General features: G+C 40.4%; 6 protein-coding genes across 6 annotated transcripts; 5 read left to right on the forward strand and 1 right to left on the reverse strand.

Moving 5' to 3' along the window:
* Window positions 1-1,821: 1,821 nt before the first annotated feature.
* LOC107194741 (ataxin-7-like protein 3) lies at window positions 1,822-3,316 on the forward strand. The gene is made up of 2 exons (XM_015584416.1): window positions 1,822-2,358; window positions 2,441-3,316. The coding sequence occupies exons 1-2, from the start codon at window positions 2,142-2,144 to the stop codon at window positions 3,211-3,213; spliced, it is 990 nt and encodes a 329-aa protein (XP_015439902.1). The 5' UTR covers window positions 1,822-2,141; the 3' UTR covers window positions 3,214-3,316.
* Window positions 3,317-3,762: 446 nt separating this feature from the next.
* LOC107194742 (protein SDE2 homolog) lies at window positions 3,763-4,850 on the forward strand. The gene is made up of 2 exons (XM_015584417.1): window positions 3,763-3,905; window positions 3,986-4,850. The coding sequence occupies exons 1-2, from the start codon at window positions 3,801-3,803 to the stop codon at window positions 4,775-4,777; spliced, it is 897 nt and encodes a 298-aa protein (XP_015439903.1). The 5' UTR covers window positions 3,763-3,800; the 3' UTR covers window positions 4,778-4,850.
* A 2,067-nt stretch (window positions 4,851-6,917) lies between these two features.
* On the forward strand, window positions 6,918-9,709 carry LOC107194743 (serine protease easter). Its single transcript, XM_015584419.1, has 2 exons — window positions 6,918-7,069; window positions 7,374-9,709. The coding sequence occupies exons 1-2, from the start codon at window positions 6,937-6,939 to the stop codon at window positions 8,084-8,086; spliced, it is 846 nt and encodes a 281-aa protein (XP_015439905.1). The 5' UTR covers window positions 6,918-6,936; the 3' UTR covers window positions 8,087-9,709.
* A 765-nt stretch (window positions 9,710-10,474) lies between these two features.
* On the forward strand, window positions 10,475-12,363 carry LOC107194565 (serine protease easter-like). Its single transcript, XM_015584206.1, has 3 exons — window positions 10,475-10,541; window positions 10,984-11,331; window positions 11,651-12,363. The coding sequence occupies exons 1-3, from the start codon at window positions 10,475-10,477 to the stop codon at window positions 12,361-12,363; spliced, it is 1,128 nt and encodes a 375-aa protein (XP_015439692.1).
* A 1,250-nt stretch (window positions 12,364-13,613) lies between these two features.
* Window positions 13,614-16,544, forward strand: LOC107194740 (serine protease easter-like). Its single transcript, XM_015584415.1, has 5 exons — window positions 13,614-13,989; window positions 14,382-14,557; window positions 14,687-14,999; window positions 15,203-15,474; window positions 16,019-16,544. Exons 1-5 carry the CDS (start codon window positions 13,935-13,937, stop codon window positions 16,364-16,366), a joined length of 1,164 nt encoding a protein of 387 aa, XP_015439901.1. The 5' UTR covers window positions 13,614-13,934; the 3' UTR covers window positions 16,367-16,544.
* A 185-nt stretch (window positions 16,545-16,729) lies between these two features.
* LOC107194566 (protein FAM161A) lies at window positions 16,730-19,904 on the reverse strand. Its single transcript, XM_015584207.1, has 9 exons — window positions 19,725-19,904; window positions 18,886-19,448; window positions 18,617-18,808; window positions 18,375-18,539; window positions 18,057-18,278; window positions 17,714-17,977; window positions 17,495-17,617; window positions 17,229-17,373; window positions 16,730-17,164 (listed from the first exon to the last, which is right to left on the reverse strand). The coding sequence occupies exons 2-9, from the start codon at window positions 19,443-19,445 to the stop codon at window positions 16,730-16,732; spliced, it is 2,106 nt and encodes a 701-aa protein (XP_015439693.1). The 5' UTR covers window positions 19,446-19,448; window positions 19,725-19,904.
* Window positions 19,905-20,349: the final 445 nt, after the last annotated feature.

The following is a 20,349-nucleotide window of genomic DNA, read 5'->3' on the forward strand; positions in this document are numbered from 1 at the left end:
TGTGTGTGTGCGTGTGTACTTGTGTTTTCATTTGTGTCGCCACATTCTCCCCCGCGCTGTGTGGCGGATACCTTGCCGCATCATCGTCGATCCGATTGCGTCACATTCGACGCACGGAGCTGATGCATCGAAAGAAATAGAAACGTGTTAAGGTTGCGGCCACCCTCTTCCCATCGTCTTCCCACGATCCTCACCCACCCACCCACCCTTCTCTTCCTTGTTTTCGACGGACCATTACGGGCTGGTCGCAACCGGGAGCCTGCAACTTGTGTCACCAGACGTTCCTGAAGTGTTGAGCCCAATGTGGATTCGAAGACCTTCTATGCTTGGACGTACATTAATTATTACTTTCGGAGGAATTTCGCTCTGTTATTTTGTCGAAACAGCAGGTGCGTCGTGTCAACGGTTGGAACAACGATGTCAAGGTGCTGGAAGAAATGATCGAGGACGTGTACTTGAAAGAACCATCATCCACGGATCTCCGATTGGTCTTTATTTTTGCAACCGTTGCCCCGATTACCGTGACCCTCGAAACGGAGTTTCGAGCATTTTCGACAATTGCGATGAAGAATTTCATTACCGTTGAGATTTTAAAAACACACACCCCTTATGTCCTTCGTATTAAATTGAGGAAATGACACAGTCAATGTCAACATTGTCTAATAGTAACAATAGACTGAATCCTCTCGCTCTGTTATATTCTACGTCGAACGTTACACTGGCAATTCTCCAGGCGTTGAGTTCCTCGATTAGATCCAATTCTACTTTCATTGTTGCAAAAACGTTAACCATTCGTGTGTTTGTATTTACGTAGGACGACATGCTTCTCTGCAATCCACTGGCATTTCGGGTATTAGTAGAAATTGATGAAATGCCAAAGGAAAAATTACTTCAAAGTGTGTACAGTGTTCCTCGAAATAATGTTTGCATCGTTGATTCGGGAATGGACAATGTTCGTTCTTGTGCTGTCGCGAAAGTACGGAAATAATTGAATTTCAATATCCGTCGCGATATCAAGCGCGTCGCTTGACAAAAAGCATTTTCTACATTCTAGGGGAGAGTGACAATAACAGGAACAGATATTTTTGTACTGTGCCAAGACGACGAAGGCTATAAATCTTATTAGAAACGGGTCGGAATCTATTCACGTCGTTCGAAGATTTAATAAGGAACGACGGGGGCTATTAGAAATACATTTGTCCTGTAATATATTGGTTCCCGTGCAATTCACACGGGTGATGCATATGCAAGAGGAATTTAAGACCACTTAGTATGATCAAAGGATCAGATAATTAACAAAGAATCACAAAGTAAATACATATATTGTTTTAGTTAAATTATTCCTAATAATTTAACTTAAAATTACAAATTTAAATACAAATGTGTATATACATATGGAGGGTTCAGAAGTTAATCAGTGTAAGTCAGTTTTCCATTAAAAATGACTTATGCTGTGTAAATACACTTTCATTGTTTACTTTATATGCAACCAGTTTCACATGTATGTATCCCAGATAGCACGTGACGCCTTGAAGACGACTTAAATGCGCCTTACACCTAAAATAGCCGTAAAATGGGCGTCTTCAAGACGTTATGTGCTATCTGAGTATCAATCCTTACTTTGTTCTCGTTATCAGTTGAAAAAAAAACAAAGAAGGTATCAGTTGTATCAGAAGTCGTTATGTCCGTACGATATAAAAATGATAAATATCAATGAATAATAATATTTAACAAACATTGACTTTTAAACCGTTTACATATCGTCTGCGATACGAGTTTGTCGGACCAGATCGAAAAAAGCTTAACCGGCTGTGGGTAACGCAGAAGCAGCTTCGTACGGTTCGAGCTGTCATCGTCGTTAGTGTACGAAAATTACGGGTATGGTATACCGCTTCTCTGTAAGTTGACTTTAGTCGTTCACGCATCGAAGGAAAGTTTCACGATCGAAAAAGTCGTATAAGTATTTGTGCACGAGACAACTGTTCCGTGTCCACGAGAGCCAGGAGAATCATTCGACATTGATCAGCGTCGCACGTTCGGAAACAGTCAAAGAGTACACATGTCGTGAATTACAGCTGTCATTCCGGAAGAGTAAACAGAACGAGTTTTCGTCCTCCGACTCGGACACACGCGTGTTTAAAATGTCCGTAACCGAGGAAAGAATTCAAGAACTGAATAAACGATTTCTCGAGTTCGTGAGCAAAAGTGAAAATGTTGAATCGGCTACGAAAGAAATTTACGAAGATTTACTCGACGAGGTCTTGATGGGTTTTGTTTTCGATGTACATCGAACTACGAAAACGGGTAGTTCCGATGTCGAGGAGGGTATACCCGATGACGAATCGTATGCCATTATAGGTGAGCGGTGCAGAGACAAATCATTCTTGAAAATTGTCCATCGACAGGACACCGTCACTCAGGTTATGTTCGTTTATTATAGATTCCCCAGGATTGGACGTGTTCGGACAGCACCCTGTCAAGAAATCTCAAGAATGCAATTGCCCGAATTGCGATCGGGGAGTGGCAGCTTGTCGTTTTGCAACGCATTTAGAAAAATGCATGGGCATGGGACGAAACAGTTCGCGAATCGCGTCGAGGCGTATAGCGAATAACTCGAAGGATCTCAGCAACTTCGGCGGTGTAATAAGCGACGACGACGACGACGTCGATTGGAGTTTAAATAATGATAAACGTAAACGTAGAAAAGATCGTAATGGTATCAAGAGAACAAAACAACAGAAGAATAATCAGAGAAACGGGGACAGCATGAACGAACATATTCATAGCAGCAATGAAAATTCTCCATCAAACTATGAGAACATGTCCTTGGAGGATAAGAGAATTTTGTTAACACAAATTTGTGGTGTAATATCGGAACACACTAAGAAATTGTGCACAAGATCTATGCGTTGTCCACAGCACACAGAAGATCAAAGAAAAGAGATGAGGGCAAATTTAGAATCTGGTATTAATACACAAACTGCTCAAGATAATCTTCATGTAGATGTAGACACCTATGAAGAGGGTGACGGACAGAATTTAAGGGAAGCTTTGGCTCGTTGGGATCGGGAAGGCTCGAGTCATTCAAGCCCAGCAGATTCTACGTCTACTACATCAACTTCATCTATCAGTAGAAAACGAGAAACAAAGACAAAAGGCAAGGGCAAAGGATCCAAGCGTGACCGTGGTTCCCCTATTTCTCAAGGCGATTGAAATATTGTATCTAATTTATTTTCTAGGTGTATAAACTGTCTGACAGAAAAAGTTGTGTAATGTTAATGTTCCTATGCTTGTACAAAGCTTCAAAAATACATTGTTCAACACAAATTGTAGCTGTAACAGTAATGTTTCTTCTGATTTGATTTTTCATTCTTGTGCAATAAACGGCATTCACCGTTTAGCTTTGCAACATATTTAATTTTCGCAATTCTTCTCTAACAATTTGCAATTGTAACCATTTAAATGCATTTAACAAGATTTGTATGAATTCCGCCATCTAGTAGTGGAAGAGAGAAACTAATTGTCCAGTAGTTTAATTGTTTCATCATAGATAACGCCACAGACTATTTTCAATTATATATTAAGAATGCATTGATAGTGTCATCTGGCGATAAAAAGCATGTATCACTTGGGTAATAGTTTCGTTGCTTTGCCGTAGATTACACTACTACGTAATTTTGTTTTGACAGCGTCTATTCTTGACGCGAATGAACAATATTGTATTGCAAGTTGCAACCAAAGATTGAGACGTCTTCGGTGTTTTTGATATTTTGCGTGAAATAAAATTGTGCGGTATAAAAATGATAAACGTACAAATAAGTACTGTGTCTGGCGTTAAACAGATCCTTACCGTTGATACATCGTTTAAAATTTACGAATTGCGTACTCGTATCGAAGATTTAACAGTAAGTACTAAAATTATTCTACTTAACCTTAAATCGTTTCATTTGCTAGAGGAAATTACATTAAATTATTTCCACCGTAGAATTTTTCGCGGGAGGACTTTTACATCGTACACAATGGAAAACTTGTGGATGAAGATACTATTTGTTACAATGGGTACCTTTCCGTCGTTCCACGGGTGTTTGGAGGAAAAGGTGGATTTGGATCAATGTTGCGTGCTATCGGCGCACAAATTGAGAAGACTACGAATCGCGAAGCATGTAGGGATTTAAGTGGACGGAGACTTCGTGATATCAACGAGGAAAAACGGTTGAAGGCGTGGATCGAGAAGCAGGGAAAACGAGAAGAGGAGGCAGCGGAACGCAAGAAAAAAAAATTGGAAAGACTTTGTGCCGAACCAAAACACGAATTCAAGGATCGAACCTACGATCGTGAAAGATCAGTTCTAACAGAAAGAGTGGGCGACGCGGTCGAGCAAGGATTCAAAGCTGCCAGTAGTACGTCTGGAATAAAAAGAAAACACGAAGATGAATTCAAACCCAACAAAAGAAAAACTATATTAGATATCGATATCGACTCCGATGAATTGGATAGTTCTGATGAAAGTGAGGAGGATGAAATGAAATGTGCGAAACACAATAAGAAGGAACAATTGTCGCACGATAGTGGACATTCCAGTGATGAAAGTGGAAAAATTAACGGAAATAAAAATCGAATGGAATCTAAAGGCTCAGTATATAATTGTGTGAATCAAATCAATGACGAAAGTTCAAGCAATACCATAGGTTCAGCTGGGGATCACATCGAAGTGGATTACAATGAATCTTCAGAGTCAAATTCAATGACACCTGTAGGTGAATGCCTTAAGGAATAATTATAAGAGCAAACACAAGTTTGTATTATAGGTTTTTATTATTTTTAAGTAATCAGAATGTTGTTCTGAATTCTTGTGTTCTGTATTAAACTAATAATGTCTTTATAAAATTGTGTTCCGTTTCCGTATTTTGAAAATAGTATTGTATAAATGCCCATCTAATAAAATTGTAGTTTCCTATATAAGCATATGAACTCGGATCGTTTTTATTGGTACTTTTCGAAACTCGTTACATTAAGAAACTTTCCATGCAGCTAACTCATGGGTGAGTTTAGCACCCAGTGCAAATAAGGCTATTGATGCGATAAATGATTTGAAAAAGTCATTAACTAACAATTCTTTGTGCTTGCATTGGCACACCCATTTATAAAAGTGTTGTGCATATTTCGAACCAATTAAGTATAGACGATCATTTTTTGCGTACTTTTTTTGAATTTGCGTATGCACCATTTCCGCTAAAGTTCCCAGACAAATGTTATACGAAGATTTGCGACACTTCTTGCATGAAAGAAGCTGAAAATAAATGTTATACGTTCCATGTTTGTTCTACTATATAGATGTGTATTTGAAAGAAAAACTTGTATCAATCCTCACATTTTTATAAACTTTGTTTTCTTCAGTACAAAATGGATCGGTTAACGTGGATAACGACTGTGCACAACTACCGTACTCCACGGCCATTTTTAACTTTCCCGCGGAGTACAAATTTGAGGTACAAATTTCTCACATCTGTTTCACATGACGATGTTTAGGAATTCAAGTATAAAACAAAATCGAAACTAACGTTCTTTTGTTCCATAGAACAAACTAGCTTGAAATAGACAAATGGGTGAATATAGATGAAAGATGCAATACAAAAGAAAAATTAGTATGATTCAACTAAACATATCGAGGAGGAAAATTTTTAAGGGGAATCCCACAAATTTTTTTATTATTTTTTATCTTAAATATTCTCCGAAATGACTTCTTAAATTAGTAATTAAGTTGAAAGAAATTAAGGAATTAGGTGAAAAAAAATTTGTTCTGTTCTGCAATCTGTACAAATTCGTGGAAGTTTGTAAAAAAACGGGTGAGTTGACCTTTTTATCGTCACGCTTACGTCCCATCGTTGCCGTGAAGAACGCGCTCTGGCCATTTAATTTGAACGTGATAAAAAAATATAAAGATAATTATTGAAAACGTGAATGAGTCCAGAAAGTGAGAAGCCAATACGAAGAAAAAAAATAAACGAAAAATCAGACATCGTTTAGCTATTTGCTACATGTTTAAATAGTGGGGGAACCAGTTGACCCTGACTACGGTCACTCTGACATCGGCACTGTCAGTTGCCATCCTGATCTTCGATACAACGGACACGATCTTCGACTGGTTCGGCGAATAATTAGTGACAATCGAAGACACTTTCCCTTTTTCTCTAAATAATCAGTGACTCAATACGTGTTAAGGAACACGTTTGGAAATGGTCAAATTCGTTGGTGCATGTGTGCTACTGCTTCCAGCGTTTCTACTCGGTGCCGTCAATACTCGTGAGTAAATATGATTGCGTAACTTTCTGCAGATTGTACAGATTACAATATAACGGCCATCGCAACAGACAACTCTGGAACATCATCGACGGTTGTTAATAAAACATACATATGTATACATGTGATTGGCGTTTGATTGGTTCGCGTAAAAATTACGAAACCATGGGAAGCACCGGTCGCTGTATCAAGGCGATCATCTCCTTGAGCACAGCTGAGCATTTTTAATGAAACATAAGACAAACGTTATTTCGTGAGAACTTCGACAATTCGAAGATCATTCTACAGAATATTCGATCGGCGATCGATGTTATTCCTGCAGTTTTCGACGAATGATTTTCATTTTTTTATTCAGAGTATGCAGCAGGATCGGACTGTGTGACGCCAAACAGGGCAGCTGGCGTTTGCATCGGAATACGACAATGCCAACCGTTGTTGAGTGTACTTCAAATGCGACCCCTTCAACAGGAAGCGATCGATTTCTTGAGGCAATCGCAATGCGGTTTCGACGGCAAGGATCCTCGAGTATGCTGTCCGTCTCTACAGCCATCGCCGCCCACCGTGGATCGAGTTACTCCGAATACCGAGCCAGGATCTAACCAGGACCCTACTTGGAACAGTGGAACCGATTCCACCATGCAGTACGATCTGTCGAATAATCCTTTGCTATCCACCGATTGCGGCCTGGATTTGTCTCAGAAAATCCTTGGCGGAGAACGGACGGACCTCGAGGAATTTCCTTGGATGGCGCTCTTGGAATACGTGAAACGTAAGTATATTTAACCCCTTGCCTTACAACATCGAGTCAGAAACGTGATAACGATTTCAAACTGAATTTAGTAAACATGTATATTATTCGTTTTCTTTAAATCGGCATGAAATACTGTTCCGCTGGTATTAACATTTAAGGTTTCGAATAAATATAAAATTTGCCATAAGAATAGAATTCCTTTTGTATCTGAGAAAATATTAAATATTAATAAGTCGTAAAAGGAATCGTATGGCAAGGGGTTAAACCGATTCAATAGAATAACATCGAAGCAACGCTGCCAAGTATCATATTGATTTTTCAGCAACCGGAAAGTCTACGGCTTGCGGTGGAGTTCTGATCAGTCGACGGTACGTTCTAACCGCAGCCCATTGCGTGAAAGGCAAGGATTTACCGAAGACGTGGCGTTTGGAGAGCGTACGTTTAGGGGAGTATAACACCGAGACCAATCCCGATTGCATACAGGACACCGAGGACTCCTTAACCTGCGCGGACGATCCCATCATCGTCGGTGTGGAAGAGCAAATCGCCCACGAGGATTACAGGCCACTGTCGACGGACCAGTCGCACGACATCGCCCTGCTGAGATTGTCACGCGACGTCCAATTCACGAACTACGTGAAACCAATATGTCTGCCGTCGAACGCCCAGTTGCGCGAACAGCTGACCGTCGCTGGCTGGGGAAGAACGGAGAACCGATCGTCGTCGGACGTGAAGCTGAAGCTCAAGTTGCCACTCGCCAACAAAGACGATTGCCAGACGACTTACCGTAACATAGGAGTGAGACTCGGCCCGGCACAGTTCTGCGCCGGTGGACAGAAGGGCAAGGATTCCTGCAAAGGGGATTCTGGCGGGCCTCTGATGTCGGTTGAAAGAACTCGCGACAATACAGTCAGATGGTCCGTTGTTGGTATCGTCTCGTTCGGGCCGTATCCGTGCGGCATGCTTGGATGGCCTGGTGTTTACACCAAAGTAACCGACTTCGTCCCTTGGATACTTAGTAAAATGAGACCTTAAGGTTCGAGTTTGAAGTTCATAACCGGCGTCCCTTCCGACAGCACTCCGCAGGGTGACCTATTTCTTCCTTGTATCTCTCGTAAACTGTTTGTACAATACATACTTCTGACAATTTGTTTCTTAATCCTAGAACGTCCAAGGGAGGATCCCTCGAACCCACACGTCGAATAGCATAAAATTATAACAATTTCCTGTTTGGAAAGAATTCTCAGCAAATTATTTATTGTCGTATGCATGTTTAGGTTTGATATTGAAAAGTCCTCGTTAGTATATGTGAGAAATATTGTGCGTAGGAAAAAGAAAACGCACTACAGGTTGATGTTATCATGCCTCTATTACGTCTTATTACACGATATATTACGCCCTTCTTATCTCCAAAGAATAACAAACGATCACAGAAGGGAGAATCGAACTAACTGAAGAATTAGAAGAATCAGATTCAGACTAGTTCCATGTTAGTATACTATTTTACGAAATCATTCTATTTTACAGATACATATAAATAAAAATTAATTTTAAGGAAAAATATGTGCTACCTTGTTTGTGACGTATAATATACTCGAATGTTATAAAATTTTCATAAAAAAATCATTTTTTTTTAGCAGGAATATGTAAGAAGTGTGGGTTCGAGGAGCCCCCTTAGGCGTTCACGTGACAGCTCGATACTCGGGCGATCTAGGAGCAGGTTCATTCGGACCTTCCTTGCGCGTCGACCCTTTTTACACAATTCTTTCTGTATACCAAAATTACTCTTTTTCTCTGTAATCTTATCTGTACACCAAAGGGTTATTCTTTACCAGTGTAAATAAATAAATTAAAACACATTAAAATCAACCCTTTCAAGAGTGTTCAGCAATGCGCATTGCTGTGTGCCTGTCTGACTACGATCGCGAACAACGCGCGTTGCAGACTCTTGAGAGGGTCGATTTTAATGGGTCTACGCGCAAGGAAGGCCCTAGTTACATGGAATTTTGTCTGGACCTGCCTTTACGTTAACAAACCAAGGGTTCATCGTGCTGGATTGTCGTCGAGAGGAGATTTTCTTCCGTGATCGACGATGTGACCCCGTTGCATTCGATCGAATCGTCATAATAAACTTTGTTACTCCACCATTATCGGTCTGAAAGGTTATCGTTTTCGTAGGCCACAGATAGAAAATCGTGATACAGATAGAATTATGTAAATCGTGTGCATGCACGGTGCAGGTCTGAATACAAATACGATCATTTTTCTAATTGCAATAGAAAACAGTAGTGTTAAGAGGAAATCCTCGATACCTCATCGCGCTACCTCCTATCGTTTCACCGAAGATATCGCAGGTAGCAACTCGGTGTAACGCGTTGCATTACCTGACCTAGACCATTCAGGTGGCTTCTGGAATTTCCGGGCCCACGTGACAAGTGGAGCTTAGCAAGAATCGAATGCAGAATTTTAGTGCACTGCAATTGCGTCTACTTCCAGCCCATGTATAAAAAACCGGCAATCATGCACCTGGCGACACTTCGGCTTGAAATTGATAACTGTACGCGCGCACCCTTTCGTTACAGAATTCTTCTTAATCGAGACCCTGTACGAGGAGCCTGGAATTAAATAAAAAGTGTCTTTTTTTTTTTTTTGGGGAAATAATTCTCGAAAAGAATTCATCCCACTATCTTCGACTCAAGTATTGGTGAAAATAGATGAAAGATGCAGTACAGAAGAGAAATTAGTATGAATCAAGTAAACATATCGGGGAGGAAAATGTTTATGGGAATTTCACAAATATTTCGATTATTTTTTAATTGCCTTTGGTACCGATCTCTTATCTTCCTCTCGCTTATTCTCAACAAAATATTCCCTGATATTACTTCTTTAGTTAATAATTAACTTGAAAGAAATTAAGAAGTTAGATGAAAGAAAAAATCGGTTCTGTTCTTGATGAACCAAAGTTTTTTCATCGTATAATATGCGATCTATACAAATCCATGGAAGTTTGTGAAAAAACGGGCGAGTTGACCTTTTTATCGTCTTGCTTATGTCCCCTCGTTGCCGTGAAGAACGCGCCCCCGGCCATTTAATTGGAACAGCATCAAAAGATATAAGGAAAATGATTGAAAACGTGAATCAACCCAGAAGGTGAGAAGCCAATACGAAGTAAAAAATATCCAAAAAATCATGCATCGTTTAACTATTTGTAACATGTTTAAATAGTGGGGGAACCTGTTCACCCTGACTCCGGTAATTCTGACATTGATTCTGTTAGTTGCCATCCTGATCTTCAATGCGACGGAGTCAACGAACACGATATTCACCTGGCTTGGCGAATAATTTGTGATAATCAAGGACACTTTCCCTTTTTTTTTTTTAAATCATCAGTGAACCAATACGTGTTAAGTAACGCGTTTGGAAATGGTCAAGTTAGTTGGTTTATGTGTGCTCCTGCTTCTAGCGTTTTTACACGGTTCCATCAATACCCGTGAGTAATTACGATTGCGTAATTTTTTGCTGATTGTACAAATTACAATATAACGGTCTTCGCAATAAACAACTCCGGAAACTTGTCGACGATTGTTAATAAGGAATCACACGTGAAACTAGTTTGTAGAAGGAAACATACATATACATATGGTTGACGTTTGATTTGATTGAATGATGAAAATTGATGACGAAACCATCGGAAGCACCGGTCACTGTATCAAAACATCTCCTTGAACACAACGGAGCATTTTCAATGTTCATAAAAATAAGTGCTCCATCCTTCAAATACGACTTATTATATTTATAATAGTTAATTATTCAATGAACTGTATTTCGAAGAGCATTCAACAGGATGGTTCGATCGGCGATCGATATTATTCAGATCCCGACGAATGGCGATCGGTGTTATTGCAGTTTCCGACGAATGGTTTTTTTTTCAGAGCATGCAGCAGGATCGAGCTGCGTGACGCCAAACGAGGCAGCTGGCGTTTGCATTGGAATACGACAATGCCGACCGTTGTTATTTATACTCGATACTCAACCCCTTCCACCGGAAGCGATAAATTTCTTAAGGGAATCGCAATGCGGTTTCGACGGCAAGGATCCCCGTGTATGCTGTCCGTCTTTACAGCTAACGCCGCCCACCGAATCGATTATGCAGTACGATCTGCCCCAGAATCCTCTGCTATCCGCCGATTGCGGTCTGGATTTTTCTCAAAAAATCTATGGCGGCGAAAAGACGGACCTCGAGGAATTTCCTTGGATGGCGCTCTTGGAATACGTGAAACGTAAGGATATTTAACCCCTTGCCTTACAACATCGAGTCAGAAACGTGATAACGATTTCAAACTGAATTTAGTAAACATGTATATTATTCGTTTTCTTTAAATCGGCATGAAATACTGTTCCGCTGGTATTAACATTTAAGGTTTCGAATAAATATAACATTTGCCATAAGAATGGAATTCCTTTTGTATCTGAGAAAATATTAACGATAAAGATATTTGTCAGAGTGAAGTCGTAAAAGAAATCGTATGACAAGGGGTTAAACCGATTCAATAGAATAACATCGAAGCAACGCTGCCAAGTATCATATTGATTTTTTAGCAACCGGAAAGTCTACGGCTTGCGGTGGAGTTTTGATCAGTCGACGGTACGTTCTAACGGCAGCCCATTGCGTGAAGGGCAAGGATTTACCAAGGTCATGGCGTTTGGTAAGCGTACGTTTAGGGGAGTATAACACCGAGACCGATCCCGATTGCATACGGGACACCGAGAACACCTTAACCTGCGCGGACGATCCCATCAACGTAGGTGTGGAAGAGCAAATCGCCCACGAGGAGTACAGGCCATTGTCGACGGATCAATTGTACGACATCGCCCTGTTAAGATTGTCTCGCGACGTCAAGTTCACGAACTACGTGAAACCAATATGTCTGCCGTCGAACGCCCCGTTGCGGGAACAGCTGACCGTCGCTGGCTGGGGAAGAACGGAGAACCGATCGTCGTCGAACGTGAAGCTGAAGACCAAGTTGCCAGTCGCCGACAGAAACGTATGCCAGACGACTTACCGTAATATAGGAGTATGGCTCGGTTTTGGACAATTTTGCGCCGGTGGACAGAAGGCCAAGGACTCCTGCAAAGGGGATTCTGGAGGGCCCCTGATGTCGGTGGAAAGAACTCGCAACAATCTCGTTAGATGGTCCGTCGTCGGTATCGTCTCGTTCGGGCTGTATCCATGCGCTATCGAGGGATGGCCTGGTGTTTACTCCAAAGTGGCAGACTTCGTCCCTTGGATACTCAGTAAAATGAGACCTTAAGGTCCGAGCACAGACGAAGTATAGGAGTAGACATTTCATCCAATGTGTATTTGCTGCCTACTTTTTTTCTGGGGTTGTTACCTCATTTTCATTTCAGTGTCACTACCCCAGACGCGACATAAGCATAAACCTAACATGCAATGTAATTTTCTGTCCCATACTTTGGGGGTGTTAGAAGCACCTGTACATTTCAGTATTCCATTTCTTGTTAACCAGTCATTTTCGAGGGACACCAAGTCCCATGAGATGTTATGTTTATTCTTATATCTCGCGTATGTCACTACGCACCGGAGATTTACCATTCTCATAACGTAGGGGTCACTAAAATCACAAGGGTTTTTAAGGTGTCGGTACTACAGTTTAGGTAGGCCACTAGCTCCCATAAGATGAATTTCATCTGATGAAAGGTCTATTCTTTTACCTCGTCGGTGGTCCGAGTTTAAAGTTCATAACCGCCGTCCCTTTCGACAGTATTCCACAAAGTGATTTATTCCTTCCCTCTCCTTAAACTACTAGAATTATACTTCTAATAATTTGGTTCTTACGTGAATCACGTTAAAGAATCAAAGTTCATCGTGCTCGACACGTTAAGATGCAAATTGCTTTCCGTGATTAACGATGGGACCATTCGATCGAATCGTCGCAATAAACTTTCTTGCTCTACCGTTATCAGTTCGAAAGGTTATCGTTTTCGTAGGTCACAGATAGAATCATGTAAATTGTAAATCGTGTACGTGCACATGTGAATACAAATGCGATCGCTTTTCCAATTGTGACGGAAAGAAGAGTCATCCGTTACGGTCTGTTGCCTCCAGTGAATTAGAACAACGTTTATCAATTCGAATCACGGGAATACCTGATTGTTTCATGGGAGTGAACCGCAAACTCAACACGAACGGAGGACTGATGGATTCGACGAATCCCAAGTCTGTCGCAGCGTCTGTTCCACGAAAATTGACTAATATGTAAAATGCAAATACATACACGGAATCCAGAGGGAAAGAATACTGATTTCGTTTCTTTTTTTTTTTTAACAGATCGCTAAAAAGAAAGAACGACCACAATCCTGCGACCGGTTATGACACCAAAAACAATCTAAAAAACAAGATCTCGTGGTCGCGTGCGTTGTCATGGGTCGGAAGAATTTTCCTGGTAGCCCCTTCCCCATCGGCCATTCTTTTTTTTTTTCTTCTTTCATCGTTAAGACTCGTAGAATTCCGTAGATGGCAGCAGTTAGTACGTCGCGGACCATCGTCGCGAGTTCGTCCTCCGCGGGGACCAACAAATAAACAGTTTTCGAAACTGGTTTGACCGCTTCACCGGCGATTTGAAAAATCCCAGAGGCGAGTTCAAGTGTAACCGGTCGAATTTTTCAGAACGCGACAATTTTTCTTTCTTCTTTTTTAATTTTTTTTTTATTTCGCTGCTCGTACCGGAAGAATCAACGGAGGAGCCAACATAATCGTGCGTTCCTCCGTAACGACGCGAAAGGACGAGTGACCGTGTAACTTTGAACGTGCGTTTTATAAACAAGAGAGAAAAAAGAAACGGCGATACGTTCGGCAACAAACATGATCGGTCACATCTTTTTATGCGTGGTTGTGATTCTGCAGGCGTGTGTCGCGCGTAAGTATTGTAAAATTTTAGAAGTAACAAAATAACAAAAAACCATCGCTACTGTACTTTGACATTTGAAACCTGATCCGGGCGATTTTATGTTCTCTACGTTAATTTCGTGCATCCAACATGATTTGTTCTTATGATCGAAATGATCGGTACATATTAATTCAGGATGACCGTGAAATGTTATTTTTTCATTTTTTTACTTCTATTCGTGGCGAATCAACGACGATTCAGAACCTGATGGACTCGCTAATCGATTGACAGGAAAAAGTATCTTGATTTCTGACAGCCGTGTCAAATAGTCACATATTTTCCTCTTGACTAATTAACACCCCCCTCCCACTCCTTGCCGAGGAATCGCGTGTCCTCTGAAAATTGATTGATTCTTTCCACAGAAGATAGATGCAACACGCCACAGAACAAATCCGGTGTTTGCGTCAATGTGCGCAGCTGTCAACCGGTGTTAGACATTCTTGTAAAGCAAAGGCCTTTAAGTAAAGAAATTATCAACTACTTGACTAGCTTGCAGTGCGGCTTCGAGGGGAAAAATCCCAAAGTTTGTTGCGAACAGGTAAACCAATCCTCCCGTTGTTATTAATTCCATTTGATTAGCAATCGTATTCCGCGATCAAGGAATTTTTAGACGGCGTAGTGACGGAATAAAACGAAAGAAATAAGAAAAGGAAACATTCGATTTCAGAGTCCAGGTGGACCGACAACGGAAGAACCGACACAGTCGCCCCCGACAGTCCCGAATCCTCAGGGAATCCCGAATCCCCCAGATGTTTTGAATCACCCGAACAGACTGTTAGTGAACGAAGACGTGTGCGGTCCGTCGACCACCGAAAAAATCATCGGCGGCAACAAGACCGGCGTGTTCGATTATCCATGGATGGTGTTAATCGAAGCGTACAATCCCCGGCGCGACATAACGGAATTCATATGCGGAGGAACGTTGATCAACAAACGATACGTGTTGACCGCTGCTCATTGCGTGACATCGTTGCCCGGCGGTAATACAACACGTCACTGTCCAGATAGCAAATGACATCTTGAAGACGCCTATTTTACGGCTATTTTAGGTCCGAGACGTCTTTAAGCCGTTATTAAGCCGTCTTGTGCTATCTGAGTGAATGACAACTGGAACAATTTCTGTACAATAATCTTGTGATACAATAATAGGCGTGTCACAATTTCATCGACGTGATTTCGATAGGTCTCAGAGTGACCGGAGTACGGATAGGAGAGCACGACTTGAGCACGGCACAGGACTGCGAGAAAGATGAGAATGGTCGCGACTTGGTGTGCACCGAAGGATACCAAACGTTTCAGCTAGAAGGCATGCACTTCCATCCCGAATACTCGACGAAGAAACTGCAAAACGATATTGCCCTGATGCGATTGAACAGAGACGTCGATTACACGCCCCAAAACATCCGCCCGATTTGCTTGCCGATCGGACCAGCCGCTACCATGTCGAAAAAAAAGGTAAATACGATCCTCGATACCAAAACACTCAGCCGATCGTTCTCACAAGGGAAACTTCCAGGTCGGCTAATTGCATTTATAATGACACTATACAGGGTGTCCCAAAATAGCTTCGACTCCCGGAAATGAGGAGTTCCTGGTATGATTTGAAACAACTTTTTCCTTAGCAAAAATATTATCCGAGGCTTTGTTAACAAGATATCAACGAAAAACCCCGACCAATCAGAGTCTGCCGGCTGAGTTCCCGCGGTAATGTTGGTTACGCGCTGCGATTGGTAGCCAACGATACCGCGGGAACTCGGCCGACAGACAAGCGCTCTGATTGGTCGGGGTTTTTCGTTGATATCTCGTTAACGAAGCCTCGGATAACATTTTTGAAAAGGAAAAAGTTGTTTCAAATCATCCCAAGAACCCCTCATTTCCGGGAATCGAAGCTATTTCGGAACATTCTGTATAGTGTACTTCTATAAGCGATTAACTGACCCGGAAATTGCCTGACCTTGTCAGTAAATATTTGCTCCCTGATATTGAACACCCGTGACAGGTGACGGTGACCGGTTGGGGCACGACGGAATTCGGTCCGCGGAGTCAGGCTTTGCTACAAGTGAAATTATTGCCCGTCAGTACCGAGGAATGCGCGCAAGCCTTCAACGGAAAGGCGCAGATTTGGTATAAACAGATGTGCGCCGGTGGTAAGAAAGGAATGGACTCGTGCTCGGGGGACAGCGGTGGACCGCTTCAGAGCCTTTCGTTTTTCAACAATACCGTGAAATACGTTCAGTACGGGATCGTCAGTTTCGGACTTATGAACTGTGGTACGGGCGGAGTTCCCGGTGTTTACACCAATGTCATCTATTACATGGACTGGATCTTAAACACTGTCAGACCGTAAAGCAGCATAGACGGTACGCATCTTTTATTCGGAAATCTTTTATACACAATCGATAAATCATGTCAGAAACTGCGGTTTTCGTATCTGTAAATCGCTTTACCCAAATTCCCTTTTGTACTTGATATTCCACGAGAATTATACATATTATTTGTATATATATATATATATATATTGTTCGCACCGTACGATTCTACATTTTTTCATTCTAAACTTTCATAATAATGATATACAATAAATTGTCACCGGTTAAAAATATATGCGTTATTATATATTGTATGTATTTGGACGGTATGAAATGTATGCAAAGTCTGAACATTTAAAGATGTATAAAATTTAGTCACCATATTTGTACGTATACCGGTATTACGTGGAATCTACGTTACTGTCGACATCGTGCTTATCGCTGTGTACGGTGTTTTCATCGTGATCGTCGCTGGAAGAACGCTGGTCACCGTACAATTCATCGTTTTCATTTTGATCTTCGATCAGTTCCGCCGTCTCGTTTATAGAGACTTTTAATTGGCCGCGATCCCCTTTCTTTCGCGAAAACGAACATTGTGATTTCGCTGTCGACTTGTCGGAAGCGCGAGACGCATCCGACGACTTGGACGATTGGCTCGCAGACCATAACGTTCCACAAGAACTAATAACCGATCCAGAATCCGGCCTGCAAACATTTTCATAGTCGACGTACGAATCTACATTACGCGATTTTTGACTGTGTTGCATTCTCTTTTTCTTTCGTTGCGACGATTTTGGCGTCTCTTTTTGTTGCGTGTTCATCAACGACTGATACGTCTAGAATAAAAAGCTAATTAATTCGTTTCACGTGTCCGTTACGTGAATGGTGAATTTTATTCACCTGAGAATGACGTTCAAAGAGAGTCGGTATTTGAGTTACCCGATCCAGCATCAGTTCCATTTGCAGTCGATGACGTTCCGCCTGTTCGCGCGCTTCGTCGCGACGAAGCGAAGTTCGAATGTTAAGATCTCTCTCATGGTCGTGCCTAACATTGAAAATTCATATGTATACACATTAAGCCATCAAAAACGAACATTACTTTTTGACACAACAATCCTATGTCGAAGAAATATGTACACAGTGATCTTACTTCAGGAATGTCGTACCTTGCTGAAGATCTCAAAGCTCTCCATACAGGATTCCGTCCAACGTAAGATTCTTTCAACCTTAATGCTTGTTCTCGACGTTTCTCCTCCATTTTCTCTTTTATTTCGCGCTCTAATTTTTCTCTACAACATACATGTGTGAATACTCGTTTACTTCTCGTATATGCTACCAGTGAGACATTGTACAATTGCTGACAACACTAAGTAGCATTGTAATACCGTGACATTTGACATCTTAAAATCGCTGCCAAATTATTTCCCCGTACTGGCAAAAGCGACATCGCCGATCTACATCGTTCTAATGGTACCGATGTACTGCTTGATAACTGAGAGGAATTTCTACACTCGATGCTCTCGTTAGAACTTTTCTTCGTGTCTTGTATACGCGTATACGTCGATTTCACGCGTTCACGCCTTGCCATTGACGGTGGTAAACAAGATGATTTCATCAATTCCGCCGCTCTTACCCTTTTCTGCAGGTGTCTGAAGATCACAGACAATTTTAATTAATTATTCTTCTACTGGATGATTTATACAATAATATTCTATGCGTTATATTCACCTGTAATATTCGTCTTCAAGCATACGATCGTATATCTCGGTTGTAAACAGATTCTTCGGCACGGGTTTAGCCTTGAATTTCGTTAATGCGTTAACGCTTTTACTACGAATTTCTGGGCTAGACCTTGCTAAAGATCTCTGGGCTCGGCGATCGCATTCGAGTCTAAAGGGACGTACCTGGGACATCAAATTTATGGCACTTTCCTCGCGGATCATACGACTTCTAAAAGGTAAATTACATTAAACGATTGTACTTAGCGTCATGTATTATAGCAAGTAACAGAATATATGTATACACGAAATATAAACGTGAACAAACCGTTCTTCCTTCTCGGCTATTAATTTGTTGTACAATGGAATTTTCGATGTAAGTGGAATCGGTCTTATACGACGTTTCCTGCAAGGACTTTTATTACTATTTATGGAATTTTTACGTTGTGCGTTCTCTGTTTCAACTTGCACCATGTACTGTTCTGCTTCTTCTCTAAAATATAGAGCATATAATATTGTTATGTTTCAGTCTTCGAATTAGTGATTCGAGTAATCTACATTGTATATTACCGTAAGGTAAAGCTAAATGGCTTGGGAACTGTAGGATGCCATTCCTTTGAAATACTAGCTGGTAAGCTTCTTGTCTCTACACTGTCTATATCGCTTTCCACTGTATCCTTGCTCTTGAATTCGTTCCACATTCTCCAATTATTATCAATGGAATGAATTTTCTCATTGCACACTGTTTTAGCATCTTTGTCTCTCTGTTTACATCTGAAGGCATAGTAAAGAAGCTACAATCCTGAGTAAATGGAAATTACTTCTTTTCAATAAGTAACAAATACCTATCTATCAAAAGATTTGGATCCTCCATAAGGCAAACAAATTTCTCAGATGGAAAAAGCATAGGACTAGCTGTTCTGAACTCTTCCAAGTAACATTTTTTACCATTTAATTTTAAATCATTATTATCATTTGTATTTTGGTTGTTCGGGCTTTGATCACATTTTGATATTGTGAATCCAGACCCCTTTGTATCCTCATCATCGACAAGTGAATTTTGCAAATTTTTTAATAATAGCTTCTGTTTTCTTTTCAAATAATCTACTTTTTGTTTAAACTGTTCATTTGACAAATGATGGACTTGACCATAGTCTGGGATACTCTCCAGAAATTCTAAAAAGTTGTCTACAATTTCCCTTGGACTTGAGGTCTCTGACTCACCAATAATTTCAGTGCCTGTTACAAAATTGAGTTTACTTGTTTTATCAGTGTAATTATCTTTACAACTTTTTGCAAGTCTAGGACGTTCATAAGAAGGTGTTGGTTGCCTACTACAAGGGTCCACTGGAACTTTTACACAAGAATTGTAAAATGATGTGCCTCTGTGTTCTGTCATTGCCTAGTCAAGGAAGAAACAATTTAATAAAATATTAGAACATCCACTTTTTTTTTGTAATTATTACAATATTTCCTATATATTTAATATGGGATCATTTTGTTCTGAATTGTCGTATTGAATAAGTACTTATTTTAGAATTTCATTTTAATCAAAGTAATAAATATTTTAGAAAACAATTTCACAAAATATTTCACACAAAACAGTTTATGTCCACTTTTATCAGCAAAAAATGATTCCTTATAATCTTTAAATGCAGAAACATTAATAAGTACTTACCCGTGTTTCTATTGCGTGCGATATTTATGTTATATTCTTATTGGAAACATATAAACGCAATTTATGTAAAGAATAGTGTATATAACGTATACATTATTATTTTTCTATCTCTATGCACAGATTGATCAAATATACCCTATCACAGACTCGCCGAAGTTCAACTTCGCTTCAAGTTGTTATCACTACGTGAAAACATTTAGAAAAGATCAATGGAATGTGTTCCTTCTGTGTTCGTCACCATGGTAAATGAGAAAGAATGTTATGGGTTATAATTATGTAATAAAATAGATCATGTGTATTATATTTTTATTTGATTATAAACTATAAAAAATATTTTTATACACATTCGAGCAACGTATGCAAACAGCGATTATAAATACATAATGCTTATAAAGTACAGTACATATACATATTTCTACCAAATCGATCGAATCTTTTTATTTTGAATGAAACAATTATTACATATTCGAATAATTGTACAATTAAGCTACTGTTAACAATAGAACATAACAACAAAACAATTCAGTAAACTTCATTTTTTCAATATGTAATGCAATCGTCTCTGTGAAGATCGACAGTTCGAATAGAAAATCTTTTAGCCAATTAGTACCAGAATCTCACCGTA

Source organism: Dufourea novaeangliae, unplaced genomic scaffold, assembly GCF_001272555.1.
Source record: "Dufourea novaeangliae isolate 0120121106 unplaced genomic scaffold, ASM127255v1 scaffold8, whole genome shotgun sequence".
Taxonomy (NCBI): Eukaryota; Metazoa; Arthropoda; class Insecta; order Hymenoptera; family Halictidae; genus Dufourea; species Dufourea novaeangliae.